This window comes from Theobroma umbraticum, unplaced genomic scaffold (assembly GCF_002168275.2).
Source record: "Theobroma umbraticum cultivar Fairchild unplaced genomic scaffold, ASM216827v3 scaffold_51.0, whole genome shotgun sequence".
Classification (NCBI taxonomy): domain Eukaryota; kingdom Viridiplantae; phylum Streptophyta; class Magnoliopsida; order Malvales; family Malvaceae; genus Theobroma; species Theobroma umbraticum.
In genome coordinates this window covers 9,893,873-9,911,746 of record NW_018397260.1, presented here as the reverse complement: position 1 = coordinate 9,911,746, position 17,874 = coordinate 9,893,873, and the positions used below count along the sequence as shown (strand labels likewise).

Sequence of the window (17,874 nt, the reverse complement as noted above, 5' to 3'; positions counted from 1 at the left end):
AAAAGGAAGAAAGAAGAAAGGTTTCTGAAACTGAAACTCTCTTGGCGTTTTATATATGATTGAGACAAGGATACAGCAAAGAAAAGGATTAGCTAGCTGGGCTTTTGTCTTCAGTTTCTGCACTTTAAACTGATATCCATATCATTAGTTGCTTGAAATACTTACCATGCTGAACAAACAAGACAGATGGAAAGCTCCATCCGGAATTGCAACATTGTTTTTCTTTACTTTGTCTTGCTTGACGCGTCTGGGCAGCTAATATCTTGCTGCCCCGGAGGTTCTCCATCAAGCCCAACTTTACTCACATTTGCAACCCCTGCCATTTAAAGCTAGCCCTTGCCTCTATTTCATTTCTTATGATGAAAATTTGCAAAGGTCAGGGTCGTAAATAAAAGGGAACAAGATGGTGAAGATGGTGCAAGTCTAGACTTGAGAAATCATTTAGTGAACAACTGAACAAAGAGCTTAGCTTCCGTTTTTGTTTGGACGCCAAATAACGGCATTGCCCCATGATTGTATTTTGGTCTTTTATTTCCTTTAAAAGCCCATTTCATCATCGTCCTTTGCACTTTTGCCACCTTTTTTGCGGTTTACAAAACTTTCTTGTAAGTTTTGAACTTCCTCTCCATATTATAAATGTACAAAACTCACCTATCTCTGCAAGCAAAAATATATGTGATAAACCCTTCTCTTTTGGCTTCTTTTTCGCTTCTTTTCCTGGTTGATTCATCAGGCTAGCCAGGGGAATTGTGGTTGTGGTAGTGAAGAACAAGTTTGGTCATGAAACCATATAATTCAAGCTCTAATAGCCCAGATATAGATATGGAGATGGGCACAGTAGCCATAGCACAGGGGGTTCAGAAGAGAAGTAGAAAAGGAGGCTTCACAAATGGAAAGGCTAAGGTTTGTGGTGATGCAGGTGATCAATCCGTGCATGAGATGCATATATGGACAGAAAGAGAAAGGAGGAAGAAGATGAAGAATATGTTCTGTAGTCTGCATGCTTTGCTTCCTCAACTTCCTGCTAAGGTAATAATTTATATAAGATTGAAAAAACTTTTGGCCTAATGGAGATGAAAAGAAGAGAATTTGCTTTCCATGATGTCTATATCCAACTTTCATCACTTGCATGAAGGTTTTACTCCGAGAGGAAAAAAAAAAAATCGTGATTACAAAAGATACGGTTTAATTTTAATCTCTAGAAAGAAGTAATGTTGTTATACAACTGCCTCTTGTTCTTAACCTTTCTGGTAGAATTCTCTGAAGTAAAATTTGTTTTCCTGAAAACTGTTCATGTTCAACTTTTGATTACTTTGGGTTCTCAAAAAGAAAATGTGATGAAAGTTCTTCTCACTTTTCCATAAAATTAAATGTTAGCATACATTTGGATTGTTTTTGTAAGAACGTTGCTAAAGACAAACTAAAGATATAGAAGGCAATTCCTGGTACAAAAGTAGAGTAGGAGCTTATAGCCTTGCACTTGACCAATGACCATATATATGGTGCAAGCTTGGCAGAACTCAGCTTTCTCTTCCAGAGTTGCATTAGTTTTCTTCTGTGTGCTTATAAACTACGTTCGTGATAAATGTTATTCTTAGGTCTCTTAATCTGAAAATGTCTGTTATCTTGGTACACGATACATTAAATGTATAGCAGATAGACCCATCGATAAAAAGAACAAACCATTCTTATAATTGTGTTTGGGAAGTCAAATCAACTCCCTTTATAGTTCGAGAAAGACACAAATAAATTTCACTAGACTAGTATATATGTTCAGATAGAATATCGAATCATTGCATGTCGATTTTAAATTGCATCAGAACCGGACTCATGTCTTGCATGTACAGGTTTCCATTCTATGACACCTGATTTCTTTAAACTCTACAATCTATTCTAGTCCAAGAGAGCTAATTCTTATTGTATGTCCTAAGGAGCTTGCTTTGATTTCTTCCTTTGAAATTAATATATAAAAGGCACCAACATGTTGCAGACGACCATAAATACAACAGACTGTCATGCTTAAATTTATAACTGTCTGTTTTATTTCTTCTCTTTTGGCATGAGAGGTAGTATATTTGGATATGACATTGCATTTATTTGATTGCATTAGAATTGAACTAGTTTTGCGTTTGTAGTTCCCATTTTTGGGTTTCAAAATATGGATGGAAAGAAATTAAGCAAATAGGACTACTGGTACTGGTACTAAATGCAATTAACCAAACTGTTTAATCTTTAATCTTGTACAGGCAGACAAGTCTACTATTGTTGATGAAGCAGTAACATACATCAAGAACCTTCAACAGACTCTCCAAAAGCTTCAACAACAAAAGCTTGAGAAACTAAGGAGTGCAACAGTGGTTGATTATGACCAATCATCGATAATCACATCGCAGGTGCAAGTTCCTGAATCAAGGGAAGCATTCTTGGCAGATCAGGGACCATCAAATAACTATCCAATGACCACAGATGTGTCTCAAACATTTCCAGCCTGCTTTCAGACATGGTTTTCTCCAAATGTTGTCATTAATATGTGTGGGGATGATGCACAAATCAGTGTCTGTTCACCAAGGAAGCCAGGGGTATTCACCACCATCTTGTACATACTAGAAAAGCATCAGTTGGAGGTGGTGTCCGCTCACATTTCCTCGGATCAATATCGTAGCATGTACATGATCCATGTCCATGTAAGTATGCTCCTGAGAAACTTGGCCTCTTAAAAGTTAGATGCTTTTTCATCTAGGGATACCGTGTAGTATCCTAGTAGTATATTAATTTGTAATTAATAGGTGGAGTGAAGAAAATTTTGGTTAGAATTAGTTGCTATTTAATGGCAGATTTTACCAGATATATAATTAATAGCATGATTTATTCATTCTGACATTGCTAATCGTTTGGATACATGGAATGAAACTTGTAATTATAATGCCTGTAATTTTCCATGAGTAACTTTATATGCTATTCCATTAGGCTTTAATGGTCGCAAAACCTAGAGGTAAATAAAAGTAAATGTGATGAGGACAGTAGAAAGAAACCATGGTCCTTGTCTCCATGGCACAGTGAATAAAGATACAGAAACGTCGGCTAAAATGGTTCTTTATTCTTTTCTTTAAATTTTAGAAGACAGCTATGAGAACTCTTTTCTTAAGCTTACCATTGAAATTCGAAACGCCATCAAAAGACAATCCTGCAAGTTTTAGTAGCACACTTCAATGATCTGCTCTTCCAAAAAGATGTGATTGATGCGTTCGTATACAATAAGAATCATGCCTGCCATATTAAAATACTTTCCCTGACAATGTGGGGTTTTTTTGGATTCCCTCGATTAGGCTGGTGGAGCGTCTGACCAATTTTCGGAGGCAGTGTCTGTGGAGGAGACATTTAAGCTGGCTGCAGGAGAGATGAACTTATGGCTCCTGTCATGTTAATACTATAATATATATCAACATAACCTAAGGTCAGTATACTTTCCATTGCAGTAAAAAGGGTGATTCTTTTGAATTACTCAGGGATGCCCACAGGCTAGAATAATCCGAGTCAGCCTTGGCTACAGGAAATTGATCAGGAAAGCTTCTATCTGCTGCAAATCCACTGCTATTGGGGCCGGACAAATCGTTTTCAGCAATAATTAAACCTCCAAACTGAAAATTTGATGATGTAAATATGAAGAATACAAAATAAGTATAAAAGAGTTCAGTTTAACAATACTATTTCATCGCCTTGCGCTGATACATTTGGGAACCTTGCCAATGATTCTCGCATTGAAATGGAAATCTAATTGAACTCCAGGTTGAGGAATATAATCCCCAAAATGAACTATTGTAAATGGAGAAAAAGCGTACATATAATTAAAGCTTGGCCTTAAAGTCTGGGGACATTATTGAAGCCACATGATGAGGAAGTCTCTCGCGCGCATTGCTAACTTATCATTCTCCTTTTGCAATCTCATGGCGAACATCACAACGTGGCTGAAACACATTCGTCAACATCATTAATTTCTTCTCCTTCTCTTTTCCTCCCTGTTGCTGCATAATAAATGCAAAAATGATGCCAAAACTCCACATGGGGGTTCCTGTGTGTGTTAGAAGAAAACATCCCTAAATTTTTCGAAAGTAGAAGGAACAAAGCAACGCATAAAAAGCTAACAAATTCTTGGCTTTGCTTCTCATTAACTACCATACCTAACAATCGAGGCATTGAAATCATGAGACAATTGTCATCAGTGACATTTGAGCACGACCCCAAAATCATATTTTTAACCATCATGGACTTGATGCGAACGCCGTCGGAGTAATTTCGCTGTAAGGGGGGGAAACCTGGCGGACCCCTTGAACAGCCTTTCGCTTGCGCCTTTCACATGGTCTTTGTTGCTTTGTATATAAGGGCAAAGGGTCAGTTAATGGAGGCACATGAGGTAGGAATTGTGACTTCTCCCAATGTGACAAACCAATCGAACATTCAACATCTCAAGGGAAAGCCAAGGATTTCTTGCTCTTTTAGTTCATCATGTTGACAGCAAACATTCATGCAGCATATAGATGATGAGACAGGTAACTTCACCCTTGAAAACACCTCTGCATGTGCCTCGTGAAAAAGGTACGGCAAAGTTTTATTTTGTCTTATGTTCTTGTCAGATGAGATAGTAATACAGTAATATAGCGCTCCGTAACATAACAAGGAGGACAGGAGATAACTACCACTTCATGACCGCGAACTGTAAAAAACCGGCGGATTGACTGACTAACTGATAAATAGACAGATGGAGCCACGCCTCCAGGTGTGGAACATTCCGGTGATGGTAGACGGGCTGGCATGAACGACCCATTTCAGGCTGTGGACCCAAAAGTTAGCCCAACTTGATGTTAACCCTATTTGCATGCCATGCATCATGCATGACAATTGACAAACAAGACATAAAAAGGGTTTAAGTAATTATTTATTTTATAAATAAAGGGGTAAAAAAACCTATAATCTTGGTTTAACCTTTTGCAGGGAAAAGAGTATAATAAAGAAATGCAATAAATAAAGAATGAGAATAATCCCAGTGAGAAAGTTTATCTTTATTTAAAAGCGAATCAGCAGGTCCACAGGCCAAAGTCAAAGACGCTCACCTAAGTCACCTTCCTTCCGACACACAGCCGAAAATATTTAAACCCTAAAATATTAAACTGGAATAATTCTCATCTTCCCTTTTCTCTTCCTCTTTCATTACTCGCATGAAGAAACAAGCCCCCCCAAAACTCCCAAATCATCATTCCAAATCTGGATTCTCCCTTCATCATATGCATATAAAAAAGAATTATACTACTCACTATCACAAATAATTGACTCTTTTAATTCAAGATTATACAATCATTTAGTGTAGAGCTAGTTATATAAGTTAATGATTAGAAAATAAAAAATTATACTAGTGTTATACTACATTATTATTAATAATTTTTGCTAGTTATAAAGATAAATGTCTATATCATGATCCACTCACAGTATATAAAAAGCTTGACATGAAAATAAGCTTGGCTATAATTAGATTTCCCACTATGCCAAGATTAAGATTAGACCATTAAATAAGCCACTAAAACTTGAGTGGGAAGTTTCCCAATTTTTGCCTCTGGTAATTCTATAAGTCGCATCATGCCAGCTGCTGCTCTCGTTTTCTTTCACTCTCTACTAAAATCCCACTCTACTCCTCACTGTTTACACTGCTTTCTCTCTCTTTAATGACCTCATATAGTCATCATTCCTTCAACAGTTCCACTCCTCCTCGCATTCCCCATTCTCTCGCTTTACTCTTCTTCATTTCTTGACAAAAACAATTACCTGAATTTGTCCCCTTTTCCCAACGCAAAAAGAACCAAAAACCAAGTAACTGGAAAGGAGCAGAAGAAGAAGAAGAAAAGACAACACAAATAATGTCTGATTATTCCTTCTTAAACGATCGGCTCTCAAAACGCACATCAATTTTTGGTTTGCGTTTATGGGTTGTCCTTGGAATCTGCGTTGGAGCTGCTATAGTCATTGTTCTCTTCCTTATCTCCCTTTGGTTCACTTCTAAACGCCAAAACAAAGCCACCAGCAGCAACAACAACAACGCTAAGTCCACTCATAACTCTACTATCCCCAGTGTTTCTAAAGAGATTCAGGAAATCCGGGTCGACCCTTCTCGTCATTCTAATCCGGACAGTAAGCTTCACCAAACTCCCAACCCGGACCCACTTCCAGAATCCGAGCCTGTCTTGGTACTTCACTCGGAAGAAGACAGCAGCCCTGTTTCTGGGCGCAACAGAATTCACATTGAGATAGGGAAGGATCGTCGGATTGCGTATCCGGAGCGTGGGGCCGGGTCGGATCATGGGTCGGGCGAGGTCCGGTCTGGTGATCAGCGTATGGCGGTCACGGAAGTTTCTCACTTGGGGTGGGGACATTGGTATACTTTGAGAGAGCTTGAGGAGTCTACTAATGGATTTGCTGCAGAGAATGTGATTGGTGAAGGTGGTTATGGAATTGTTTATCGTGGCGTTTTGGAAGATAATACTAAGGTTGCTGTCAAGAATCTGCTAAATAACAGGTAAAAGAAAGATGTATCTTTATTTTTTTGGCTGATATTTGAGGTTATTTGGCAGTTTTTGATACATTTGTCGGATGAGTGTAATTTCTTGAGAAATAAGAGGAGGCAGTGTTGCATGGAGTTTTGTGTTGGGAAAAATTGAGTTTTATTTTGGGTTATTCTTGTTTTTCTCTTTAGGGGTCAGGCGGAAAAGGAGTTTAAGGTTGAAGTGGAAGCAATTGGACGCGTGCGTCATAAGAATTTGGTGAGGTTACTTGGTTATTGTGCGGAAGGAGCTCAGAGGTGCTTACTTACTGACTCTGTTATTTGTTGCATTTGATCTTAATTTGCAGCGTGGAAAGTTTGAATTTTTGTGTGAAGCTTCCAACTTTTATGAATTGCTAAATTTCAGCATCATGCATGGATTTGTTAACATATTAATTTGGTGGTTATAGGATGCTTGTTTATGAGTACGTTGACAATGGGAATTTAGAACAATGGCTTCATGGAGATGTTGGGCCTTGCAGTCCTCTTACATGGGAGATCCGTATGAACATAGTGCTTGGAACTGCAAAAGGGTAAATTTTTAGTTGATTGAAAATGGTACAGAGCTTAAATTCTCCTTAGTTTTCTCCCCTTCGATTGCTTACAATGTTGTTGTCTGTAACAACTGAAATTTGATTTAGATTGACATATCTGCATGAGGGACTTGAGCCTAAGGTTGTTCATCGAGATATCAAGTCAAGCAACATTTTGCTTGATAAGCAGTGGACTCCAAGAGTATCTGACTTTGGCCTCGCAAAGCTCTTGGGCTCGGAAAGGAGTTATGTTACAACTCGTGTAATGGGAACGTTTGGGTTAGTTGAACTTCTCTTTGTGAAAATCTTCTTGTTTGTTTAGTGTTATGATCTGGCCATGGCCGAGCAGTTACCATTGGCTCTGTTTTGTAGATATGTGGCTCCAGAATATGCTAGCACTGGCATGTTAAATGAGAGAAGTGATGTATACAGCTTTGGCATTCTTCTTATGGAAATAATTTCTGGAAGAAATCCAGTGGATTACAGCCGTCCTCAAGGAGAGGTTTGTTGGCATTAATTAAGTCAATTGAAAATGTTGTCATATGATCAATTCTAGATGGCTTTTCTTGGTCCTTTTGCTTTTGAATGTATGTAAGCCGTTTCAACTTTCAGGTAAATCTGGTCGAGTGGCTCAAAACAATGGTTACTAACCGGAATGCAGAGGGTGTTTTGGATCCAAGGTTACCAGAAAAGCCCTCTTCAAGAGCACTGAAGCGAGCACTTTTAGTCGCTTTACGCTGTGTAGACCCAAATGCTCAGAAAAGGCCAAAGATGGGGCATGTGATTCATATGCTTGAAGCTGATGAGTTTCCATTTAGAGATGTAAGTTGACATTTGATTATTGATACTTGTACCTAATGTTAGTAACATCATTATCTCCAGAATGTGTGTTTTTATTTTAATCTCTTATCATTAGTACTTAATTTTAATTATGTACATCCCCATGCTTTTGGTTGTTTAGTTTATGGAGGGCATTTCCTAGACAAACTGGTTTATGGTAGATTTGGTCTTACAACTCTTGCTTCCATATTCTTTACCTAGATATTTTTTAAGGCAATATATATTGGTCAATTTAATGCAATGAATCATATCTTAGAATCACTGGGGTTAGCAAAGATGTAAATTGATCATGTATACTGTCTCATTGTTATTGTTGTTATTGATGAGAAAATCAAGATGAGATTAGCAACTTTCGTTGGGAAATGAAATATACTTTTATATTACTTAAATAAAGTACCCATGTTCCTTTAGGATCAATTATTTGATAATTTAGTCCGACTGTGTTGCAAAATCAAATTTCTTGAACTTAAAAATCTTGCCTAAATGTATTGATGTTATTCTACCACTTGGTACTTTTCTTTACAGATTGTTATGTATTATCTCTGTTTTTCATTCTGCATTTAAATTCCAGGACCGCAGAGCCGGTCGGGAAAGCATTCGCATGCCACAAGATGGTGCGAGGGATAGATTGACAGACAAACGTGTAAATGAATCAGGTGACAGTAGTGGGTATGAGAGTGGTGCCCAAGCCAATAGATCACTATGGAGAAAACAAGAATCGGAGGAGCAATAGCTTTGAAAACTCAGGTTAAGGTGAAATGACACATCTTGTTTAGCTAATTATCACTTTCATTGAGAGCCAGCTGAGGCAAACACCACTTCCACCCTGTGTATATGCAAAATTCATGTTGTCTTGAAATGCAATTTTTTTTTCTTGTGTAGATTATGTAGCATTTTATGCCAAGCTCAGTATGCCATTGGCTATAATATAGATGCGTGTAATTCTGTTTCTTCCTACATAGTTTCATGTGGTGATATGAATTTATTAGGTTTCTTGGCTTATCACCAAATCATTAAATTGTAGTGTCCGTGGATAATCTGATAATTCTCTATTGTAGCTAGGGTCATTGAATGACTAGAATCAAACAAGGAACAAATGCAAAACCCAATTTATGAACATGAATCTACTGTTCATTTCTTTTGCAATCATAATTGCCGACAGGCGACAAAAAAGTACATCAATGTATTGCTGCAGAAGATGTTGCTGGCATAAAGGCTGGTGGATTTCATTAGTATAGGCACAAACATGAACTTTGAACACAAAATCCCCTTGATTAGAAACGATTAAAGACAGATACCTTTCGTACGAAGTTTTGGTGGGGGTTGAATATTAACATTGGGGTCCTACGGCTCACATGCATCTCTATGCATTGCCCTGCTCCTCTGGGTTTTTAAAGGGGGTGGGGGCTTTGTTTGCGACAGGAGAAAATCTTGACAGCTAAAGGTGCACAGAAGGGCTTGGAACCATTGGATTTGGACCTCTTCCTTTGTGTGGTTTGAAGGGGCTTTCACGCTTTCCTGTTTAGGCCCTTGGTTCCCCACTCGTGCTGGGCACTCATTTCCTGTTTGGGTGGCTTTAAATTTTGCAACTCTTTCTTTTTGACTGTTTCTTCAAAATTGACCTGTCGGCCGGCCCATAGCCTTGCCTGGCAATGCTTATTAAGAACCCTCTTGGGAACATAGAAGCTCAAATTTCATAGCACATTTCTACCAAATATGGGGATTCCAGGTTTGGCTGTATATGAGAAGGCTCCATTTTGGACCCATTTTTATCATTCTCATTAATTGAAGAAACTTCGCTTTTGCTGCAGGAATTATCCCAACAAAATGACTTTTGCTTTTTGTCCTTTTTGATGTCTTCTTCTTCAACGTATCTTTTTGAATAATTAATGTATGAATCTCATTTTCCAGCTTCAACAAAATATGTTTTGAATATTGAATTACATGGTGGATTTGATCATCTACTTTAATACACACAGAGATAAGAAGTTATAGACTTCAAACCTACCAACATTGGGATGCATGGAATAATGATAATAATAATAATATAAATTTAGAGGTAATCAAGCAATAACGTTTTAAAATTTATAAATATAAGATTATAATATCTATTTTAAATAACAAAAAAAAACCCATAGTAAGGTACACACACTATAGTTGGGTTTCAACCTTTGACAAATGGAGTAGGTTTGGGCCTTTTGGGCTTCATGGTTGCATTGTTATACCTGCCGTTTGGGTGAACGGAAAGGTGACCCGTTCCAGCCACCATTGGGGAAGTACAACTGCACGCTTAGAATGACACCTGTCATACTCTAGTCTTAACAGCTTAAATTCTCTTCTACTTTCCCGAGCTCCGCTCTCCCATCTCAGAGATAAGTCAGTTGTGATTCCTCCCGTTTCAGTTACAGTAAGCTCAATTTTTCTTTTTCTCGTTTTGCTTCTAGTTTTATTTACTATTTTAATATGATCTTTTTGGAATTACTTGGTAAATATTCGTCTGATTTTTGGTCAGTTTGACCCCATTGTAGAATTGTTAGTTCGAGAAATACTGGTGTATCTTTGTCGTGTGATTGGTAGAAGTCTGCAGTGTTTCAGATTTCTGGTTCATTCAAAGCCTGAAGTTATCAAGTTAATAACCAGACATTCATTTCCTGATTCATAGTCTCTTGAGTATATATACATAGAAGGTCTTACCTAGAAGTTGAGGAGGACCACTATGGGCCTTGATACTATGTGAGAATATTGATCAATCCACTTGACATGACCGTAAACCACCTGGGGAGCTTCTCCAACGATCTCTACACTCAGAACAAACTCTGTTTCCGATATTTCTCTGTGAATGTTAGAGTAGGAGGCTCTACTTTTATTGTCGTTCTACTAGAAGTTGTTACAACTGCCTGATAAACGGATTTGTCATCTCCTACGTTAGTCACAACCCTGGTAAAGTTGTTTACTTTAAGAGAGCTGTCATCTTTGCTAAATATTGCAATAAAGGATGGGTAGTTTAGTTCAATTTTCTCTTGGCTGCAATTCCATTGACTTCTTCTAAGAACGGCTTTCATCTGGGCGTCATTGCAGCCAAGGTTGCACAGGAAGTCTATGTAATCCTGGAATTCAATGTCGTAGATAAGTCCAGGATCCATGGCTTTATTTGGCTTGATGTGGCCTGCTCCGTAATCTAGAGGCGTTCCAGGAAGGTCAAGAAATTGGTTTGTCAAGGCAGTTTCGTTGTTGTTTATATTATATGCAGTGGTCATCATAGCTGATCGGATGGCTGCTGGGCTCCATTCTGGGTGAACAGCTTTCAACAAAGCTGCCACACCAGCAACATGGGGTGCTGCCATTGATGTGCCTGAGTATAATGCATAGTCTGTCACCAACTTATAGTTACCTGTTTCTGTGAAAGGCCTATTTGGTGCTACTGCTGCCAGCACATCAACTCCTGGAGCGATAATATCAGGTTTTAGAACAGTTGGGTTGACTGGATCTGGTCCTCTCGAAGAGAAATCAGCCACTTGGGGTGCTGGTTTTGTACCCAAACTTGTGAACATGAACCTCATGCTTCTTATCTCTGCCTTACTTGCATTTTTTGCATACTCTCTTACGAACATTCCTGAACTTGTTGGCAGAACCAGACTAGGAATGTAGTAGTCTTCTGGGTCTAAGGTTGATCTGTCTGTCATAAATATTCCTGCATAAGCACCTACTCTGTCAAGCTCCTTCATTTGACTAGAAATGTCAATCTTACTGCTGTTGTCACATACGACTACCTTTCCAGCAATTTCCTTTGCATCCAGAGCTTCCATGTAGCATATTGCTTTATTTGCATCATCTTTGCCATAATATAGTGGTGTATTAGTAATGTAAATGCTCTCCAGGAAGTATGACGTCCCTTCAAAAGTAACCCCATTGCCTAGAGTTACTGCTGCAGTGAAACTGCGATCAAGTGTGGCAGCCCCTACAGTTGTGATCCATTGTATGTTGAATTACGAGCTCCATCATTTCCAGCAGCACAAACAACAAAAATCCCTTTCTCAACCGCTGAAAGAGAACCAATGGCAATTAGGTCGTTGAAATAAGGTGTCTGGTCGAAACCAAGAGATAATGACATGATATCAACGCCATCTGCAATTGCTTGGTCCATCCCAGCTAATACATCACTTGCTGTACTATTTCCTGAATCTGTTTCCCACATGACTTTGTACATGGTGACATGTGCATGTGGTGCTACTCGGCTCGCTGTGCCTCTTGCATGCCAAAGTGACTCACTCCTAGTACATGATTACCTGCAGCTGTTGATGATGTGTGAGTTCCATGCCCATCAAAATCTCTTGGTGAGTCGTAGTCTAATTCCTTGGAGATATTTCCTTCAGCAGCTTGGATTCCTTTGCTAAATGATCGAGCTCCAATGAGTTTTTTGTTGCAAGCTGATGGGCTGAAGGCTGTGCCATTCTCACACTTTCCCTTCCAATTCTGTGGTACTTGTGGCATTCCCTTGTCATTAAAACTCTCACTCTCCGGCCAAATTCCTGTATCAAAGACAACTCTGATCACACGTTCTCCATATGATGCAGCATGCCATAAGCCAGAATTATGTTCTAGTCTAAGGAACTCCAGGGAGTGTGTCGTGAATAGCTTGCCAAATGACTCCTCATATGTAGCCAGATGAGCTGGAGATTTCTCAATTTCTGACAGTTGAGAGGATGTGAGCCTAGCACTAAAGCCATGAATGATATGGTTGTAAGAGTAAAGCAACTTTTCTTCATCATCAACAGGATTTGACAATGATCTAAGAGTAGACCGGTGCCATAACTCATGGGTTGAGAATGGAGTAGGTTTATGAGAATGGTCCATGTGGACTACGTATGTCTTGTATTCTTCAGGTTCTGACATGGCATTATTGATCTCAAGCAACAATAACAAAAGTAACCATGACAGAACGAAGAGTAACTGTAGAAATTCATCCTTGCAGTCATAGTTTTACAGAAAGAGGAGAAGACCAGTAAAGATTTGAATTTGATGGTTTTTGTGATCCCACATCTATAAATGCCGAACGCAACAGCTTTGTTAATTGCAGGACGTTAACTTCAAGTTTGTATGTCTGTTATATTTGATTTTTTCTCTGTGTCAAATTCCCATGGTATCTTCACAAACGTTAACTTCAACCTTACATGAGACAGGTTGGGTCTTTTTCATTTAATTTTGTTAGCTTCTCAGACGGAGTTTTGTTTGGTTCATTTGGTTTAATGCTTTTACTAGCTTGTCAGATGTTTGTCTTATGATGCAGATATTCTACTCCTTCCTTCATCTGTAAATTATACTAACTTGTAAAAGAAAATTAACGGATTTTTGCTTTCCGCTTTCTTCATCTTCCAGAGAAGTTCTTTCCCCATTTGTTAAACTATAATTTCCCTCATCAGTCATTTGTGAATAAATCTAGGGTATTTCCTTTCCCTTTTCTTCTGCTTTCGCCCTTTGTCTGTTTGGTCATTCTATGTAATCTTACAACAGCCAAAAGACAATAGCAAAGACCAATCTGATGCTTAAAGCCAGTTCTGGAATATTATTGGTTATAATCCAGCTATATAAATGTCAGATTGAATTGTTGCATTCATTATGTATCACACACAAAGAAAAAAAAACGAAAGAAAAAAGATCAAAACAAATATATAGTAAAAGATTCAAGAATGATGTAGGCTTTGGCACTTTCAAGTTCTTGGGGTTGCGTTAATGATCCTTGGCAGCAATAACAGCAGCCATTCTAGTTCACTGTAGCGAAAGATAAGATTAACTTTAAGAAACCTAATTCTTTAAATAGTTGAGGTAGATAAGGAAGGTGATGAGGATATTTCGAGGTTTTCTAGGTAGCATGGAGTCACTTTTTGGATGCATCTACTCAGCCTTCAGCTTTGATGACAACGTGAGCCGGGTCACAAACAAGCCTTCCTTATCGTATATATTTTAAAGTCCTATTAGAGTTGTTGAATATATTTATTTACTTTTTAGTATCTTTTCTTATCTTTTAGTTTAGAAGCTATATTTAAATATTTGCATCTAAATTTAATAAATGATTGGACTATCAAGTTAGAGATTGCCTAGTGATTCTTTTTTTTTTTAAAAGTATAAAGTTAAAAGATCGATTTGATACTTTATTGAAACATAAATCCATTCTAAATCTGATGTGATAAAAATAATAATAATTTGAATCTAATCAATCAAATTTGAACTATTTAAAAATTAATTTAGAATTATCTAAATTCAAATAATTCATTCAAATTTAATTTAATTTAATTTTAAAAAATTTAATAATTTGAATTTAAAATCATCTTTATTCGAAAAAACTTAAATATGAAATGACCTGATTCAATTTGACCTAACCCGTCCAATTGCCATCTCTAAACTTAAATATTGAGGAGTTATTCGATAAAAAATAAGAAGTAAGCACAATCTGAAAATTTAGAGATAAATAATTATGCTAAGAATGCTCGTCAGAAATTCAGGACCACCACGGGGCTTGCGACGGCGTGGTTGTTTTGATCAATCCACTTCAGATAACCGTAGGCCACTGGAGGAGCCTTACTGTCCATCTCTACACTCACAACATAAGTTTGCTTTTGATATTTGTTTGTGAAAGTTAGAGTGCCAGGCTCTACTCTAATAGACATTCCATTGGGAGTTTCTGCAACTGCCTGGTAAACTGATTGGTCGTCTCCCACGTTTGTCACCACCCTGGTAAAGTTTTTTACGTTTGGAGAGGTACCGTTTTTGCCAAACATGGCAACGAAGGATGGGTAGTTTAGGTCAGTTCCCTCTTGGCTGCAATTCCATTGGCTTTGTCTAAGAATAGCTCTCATCTCCGTGTCATTATAGCCCAGGCCGCATAAGAAATCAACGTACCCTTGCCAATCTATATCATAGATGAGTCCAGGAGACATGGCTTTATTTGGATTGATGTGACCTGCCCCAAATTCTAGAGGTGTTCCAGGAAGGTTAGTCAGTTCGTTTGTCAAAGTGGTTCCATTGTTGTCAATGGTATCTGCTGTGGTCATCAAAGCTGATCGGATAGCCGCTGGGCTCCATTCAGGGTGAACAGCTTTCAGCAAAGCTGTCACTCCAGCAACATGAGGAGCTGACATTGATGTGCCCATAATAATGCATAATCTGAGGCCACTGGATAGTTGCCTATTTCTCCGACTGGAATTAATGGTGGGAATGCAGCCAACACTTGAACCCCTGGAGCAATAATATCTGGCTTTAGAATGTTCGGGTTGACCGGGTCTGGTCCTTTTGAGGAGAACTCAGCCACTTGTGGCGCTGGCTTCCTGCCGAAGCTTGTGAGCACGAACCTCATGATTTTCACCGTTGCCTCCCCAGCTGCCCCTATAGCATACCTTTTAATCAAAGCACCAGAAGAAGTTGGTAAAACCAAGCTGGGACTGCTGAGTCCATCAACACCAAAAGGGGTCCAATCTGCCTGAGGATACCCGCAACTGCACCAACATTTGCAAGCTCTGTCGCTTGGTCATAAATGCTAACCGTGTTACTGTTGTCACAGATGACTACCTTTCCAAAGACTTCGCTCTTATTCAATGCTCCAATGTTGCATATTGTTTTGTTAAAATCACCTTTGCCATAGTACAAAGGTGTGTCAATAATTAGAACACGTTCTGGGAACTCTGATTTTCCTTCGAAGGTTAGGTTATTCCCTAAAGTCACTGTTGCAGTGAAACTCCGATCAAGTGTTCCAGCCCCGACCGTTGTAATCCATGGTGCTGCATTATGTGTAGAATTATGTACTCCATCGTTCCCAGCAGCGCAAACAACAACAATCCCCTTCTGAATTGCTGAAAGAGAAGCAATGGCTATGATATCTTGGAAATAAGGTGTCTGCTGAAACCCTAGAGATAGTGACATGATGTCAACACCATCTGAAATCGCTTGATCCATAGCAGCAAGAACATCACTTTCTACAATAAATCTTCCTGATGAGACTTTGTACATGGCAACATGTGCACGAGGTGCAATTCCTCTAGCTATGCCCTTTGCATATCCAAATTGACTTGCACCTGGTACATGGTTACCTGCGGCTGTGGATGATGTGTGCGTTCCATGTCCGAGAAAGTCTCTTGGTGAATCGTCTGGCGAATCTGTTATACCAGCGGCTAGGCTTCCTTTGATAAAAGTTTGGGCTCCAATCAACTTTCTATTGCATGGAAAAGGATTACTTGTACTATTCTGGCACTTGCCCTTCCACCTGGTGGGGATTGGTGGCATACCTTTTTCATTGAAACTCTCACTCTCAGGCCAAACTCCTGAATCAATTAGTGCTATGATCACACCTTCACCATATGATGACGCATTCACACACCCAAAAGAATGCCTCAATCCAAGAAACTCGGGCGAGTGTGTGGTGAACAGCTTGCCAAATGCCTCCTCGCGTGTGGCAACATGAGCCGGAGATTTCTTGAGTTCTGCTACTTGAGATGGTGTGAGCCTAGCACTGAACCCATGCATGACATGGTTGTATGAATAAAGCAACATCTCTTTGTCATCAACCGGTTTTGACAATGACCTCAGGGTGGCTCGGTGCCAAGATTCATGGGTCAAGAAAGATGAAGGTACGTGAATGGTCCATGTGGACTATGTACGTCTTGTATTTTTCAGGTTTGGCATTGCAGTGTTGACTCCAAATAAGAAAAACAGTAGCAATGATAGAATGCGGAGGTGGTAATTTCGTAGACTCATCTTTCAAGTCTTGCAGACGAGGGCTGATAGACTAGGAACGCCTGAGTTTGATGGTTGTCTGTCCCACATATATAGATGTTAGAAATGAAACAAAAAGACGTTAATTGCACAACGTTAAATCCAAGTCAGTTTGGCTTCATGTTCGATTTCTTTTATGTGTTGATTTCTCCTAAGTTTTGCTCATGAATGTTTACTCCAACCACATATAAGACTGGTTGGATTATGTTTGGCTTTTCTATTGGTTTGATTATGGTCTCGTCGGGATCTCAATTTTTGTCTTTACGATTTTCTTTTCCGGGTAGCTTCCATGAAATGAAGGGACTCAGTTTCAGCTAATGGTGCTTCGTTAACCATTAACAAACTGATCAGTTGGCTTTTTTCTATTTCAAAGAAGAAACCGTTAATGTCAGAGCAAATAATAAACGTGTTTTTGTCAATGCCAATTAACAATTAAATAAATAAAGGATGCCAAAAAATATTATGGGAATTTTGATATATACAAAAGAAATATTTTCTTTTATTTTTTTAAACAAAATTCTTATCATATATATAAGATTAGAGAATTAATTTTTTGTATAATAAAACTTGTAAATGTTAATAAGATGATAAAGAATTTACAATTTATGAGGTACATACAAATTACTTTGGTGTTCAAACATAAATGAAGTACTTAATGAATTCTATTCTGCTTCTCAAAAAAAAAACATAAATGAAGTATTCTATTCAATTTTTATTAAATTAAATGATGGGTACAATTCTCTATATAATGTTAGTGTACAAGAAAATAATCTTGTGATTGGGACTCTCTAAAAGTAAAATATGGATAATTAACATGAAAATAACTTGATCTAGAATGGAGTAATCCAACAGATCTTCAAAACAATGTCTCTATGTGGTAAAGAAGAAGTTTCTGTAACTTGATAATTTGATTAGGTGGGGTGTCTTTTCTGTGAAATTGGTTGACTATTGAGATTCAAAGATTACTTTATATATTATTAGTGGTTCATTTATGGTTTTAGTAACCCTAATGTGTAATATTGAGCCAATTACTACAATTTAGTTAGACTTTAAATGGAAATTAATCCAAACTATTTTTTTTAAGATTATAACTTAATGAATTTATTTGACCAATTAAATATTTATTTTAAGTGATTAAAATACTTTTACCAA

The 17,874-nt window shown here is 38.2% G+C and overlaps 2 protein-coding genes and 2 pseudogenes across 2 annotated transcripts; 2 read left to right on the top strand and 2 right to left on the bottom strand.

The window, feature by feature from the left end:
- The first annotated feature begins 566 nt into the window (after positions 1 to 566).
- On the top strand, positions 567 to 3,589 carry LOC110417195 (transcription factor bHLH95-like). The gene is made up of 4 exons (XM_021429426.1): positions 567 to 605; positions 734 to 1,029; positions 2,247 to 2,684; positions 3,327 to 3,589. Exons 2-4 carry the CDS (start codon positions 781 to 783, stop codon positions 3,423 to 3,425), a joined length of 786 nt encoding a protein of 261 aa, XP_021285101.1. The 5' UTR covers positions 567 to 605; positions 734 to 780; the 3' UTR covers positions 3,426 to 3,589.
- A 1,985-nt stretch (positions 3,590 to 5,574) lies between these two features.
- On the top strand, positions 5,575 to 8,916 carry LOC110416823 (Protein kinase superfamily protein). Its single transcript, XM_021428927.2, has 7 exons — positions 5,575 to 6,562; positions 6,740 to 6,844; positions 6,997 to 7,119; positions 7,228 to 7,398; positions 7,492 to 7,621; positions 7,732 to 7,941; positions 8,531 to 8,916. The coding sequence occupies exons 1-7, from the start codon at positions 5,907 to 5,909 to the stop codon at positions 8,690 to 8,692; spliced, it is 1,557 nt and encodes a 518-aa protein (XP_021284602.1). The 5' UTR covers positions 5,575 to 5,906; the 3' UTR covers positions 8,693 to 8,916.
- A 1,737-nt stretch (positions 8,917 to 10,653) lies between these two features.
- On the bottom strand, positions 10,654 to 13,383 carry LOC110416821 (subtilisin-like protease SBT3 pseudogene; annotated as a pseudogene).
- Positions 13,384 to 14,447: 1,064 nt separating this feature from the next.
- On the bottom strand, positions 14,448 to 16,704 carry LOC149527227 (subtilisin-like protease SBT3 pseudogene; annotated as a pseudogene).
- Positions 16,705 to 17,874: the final 1,170 nt, after the last annotated feature.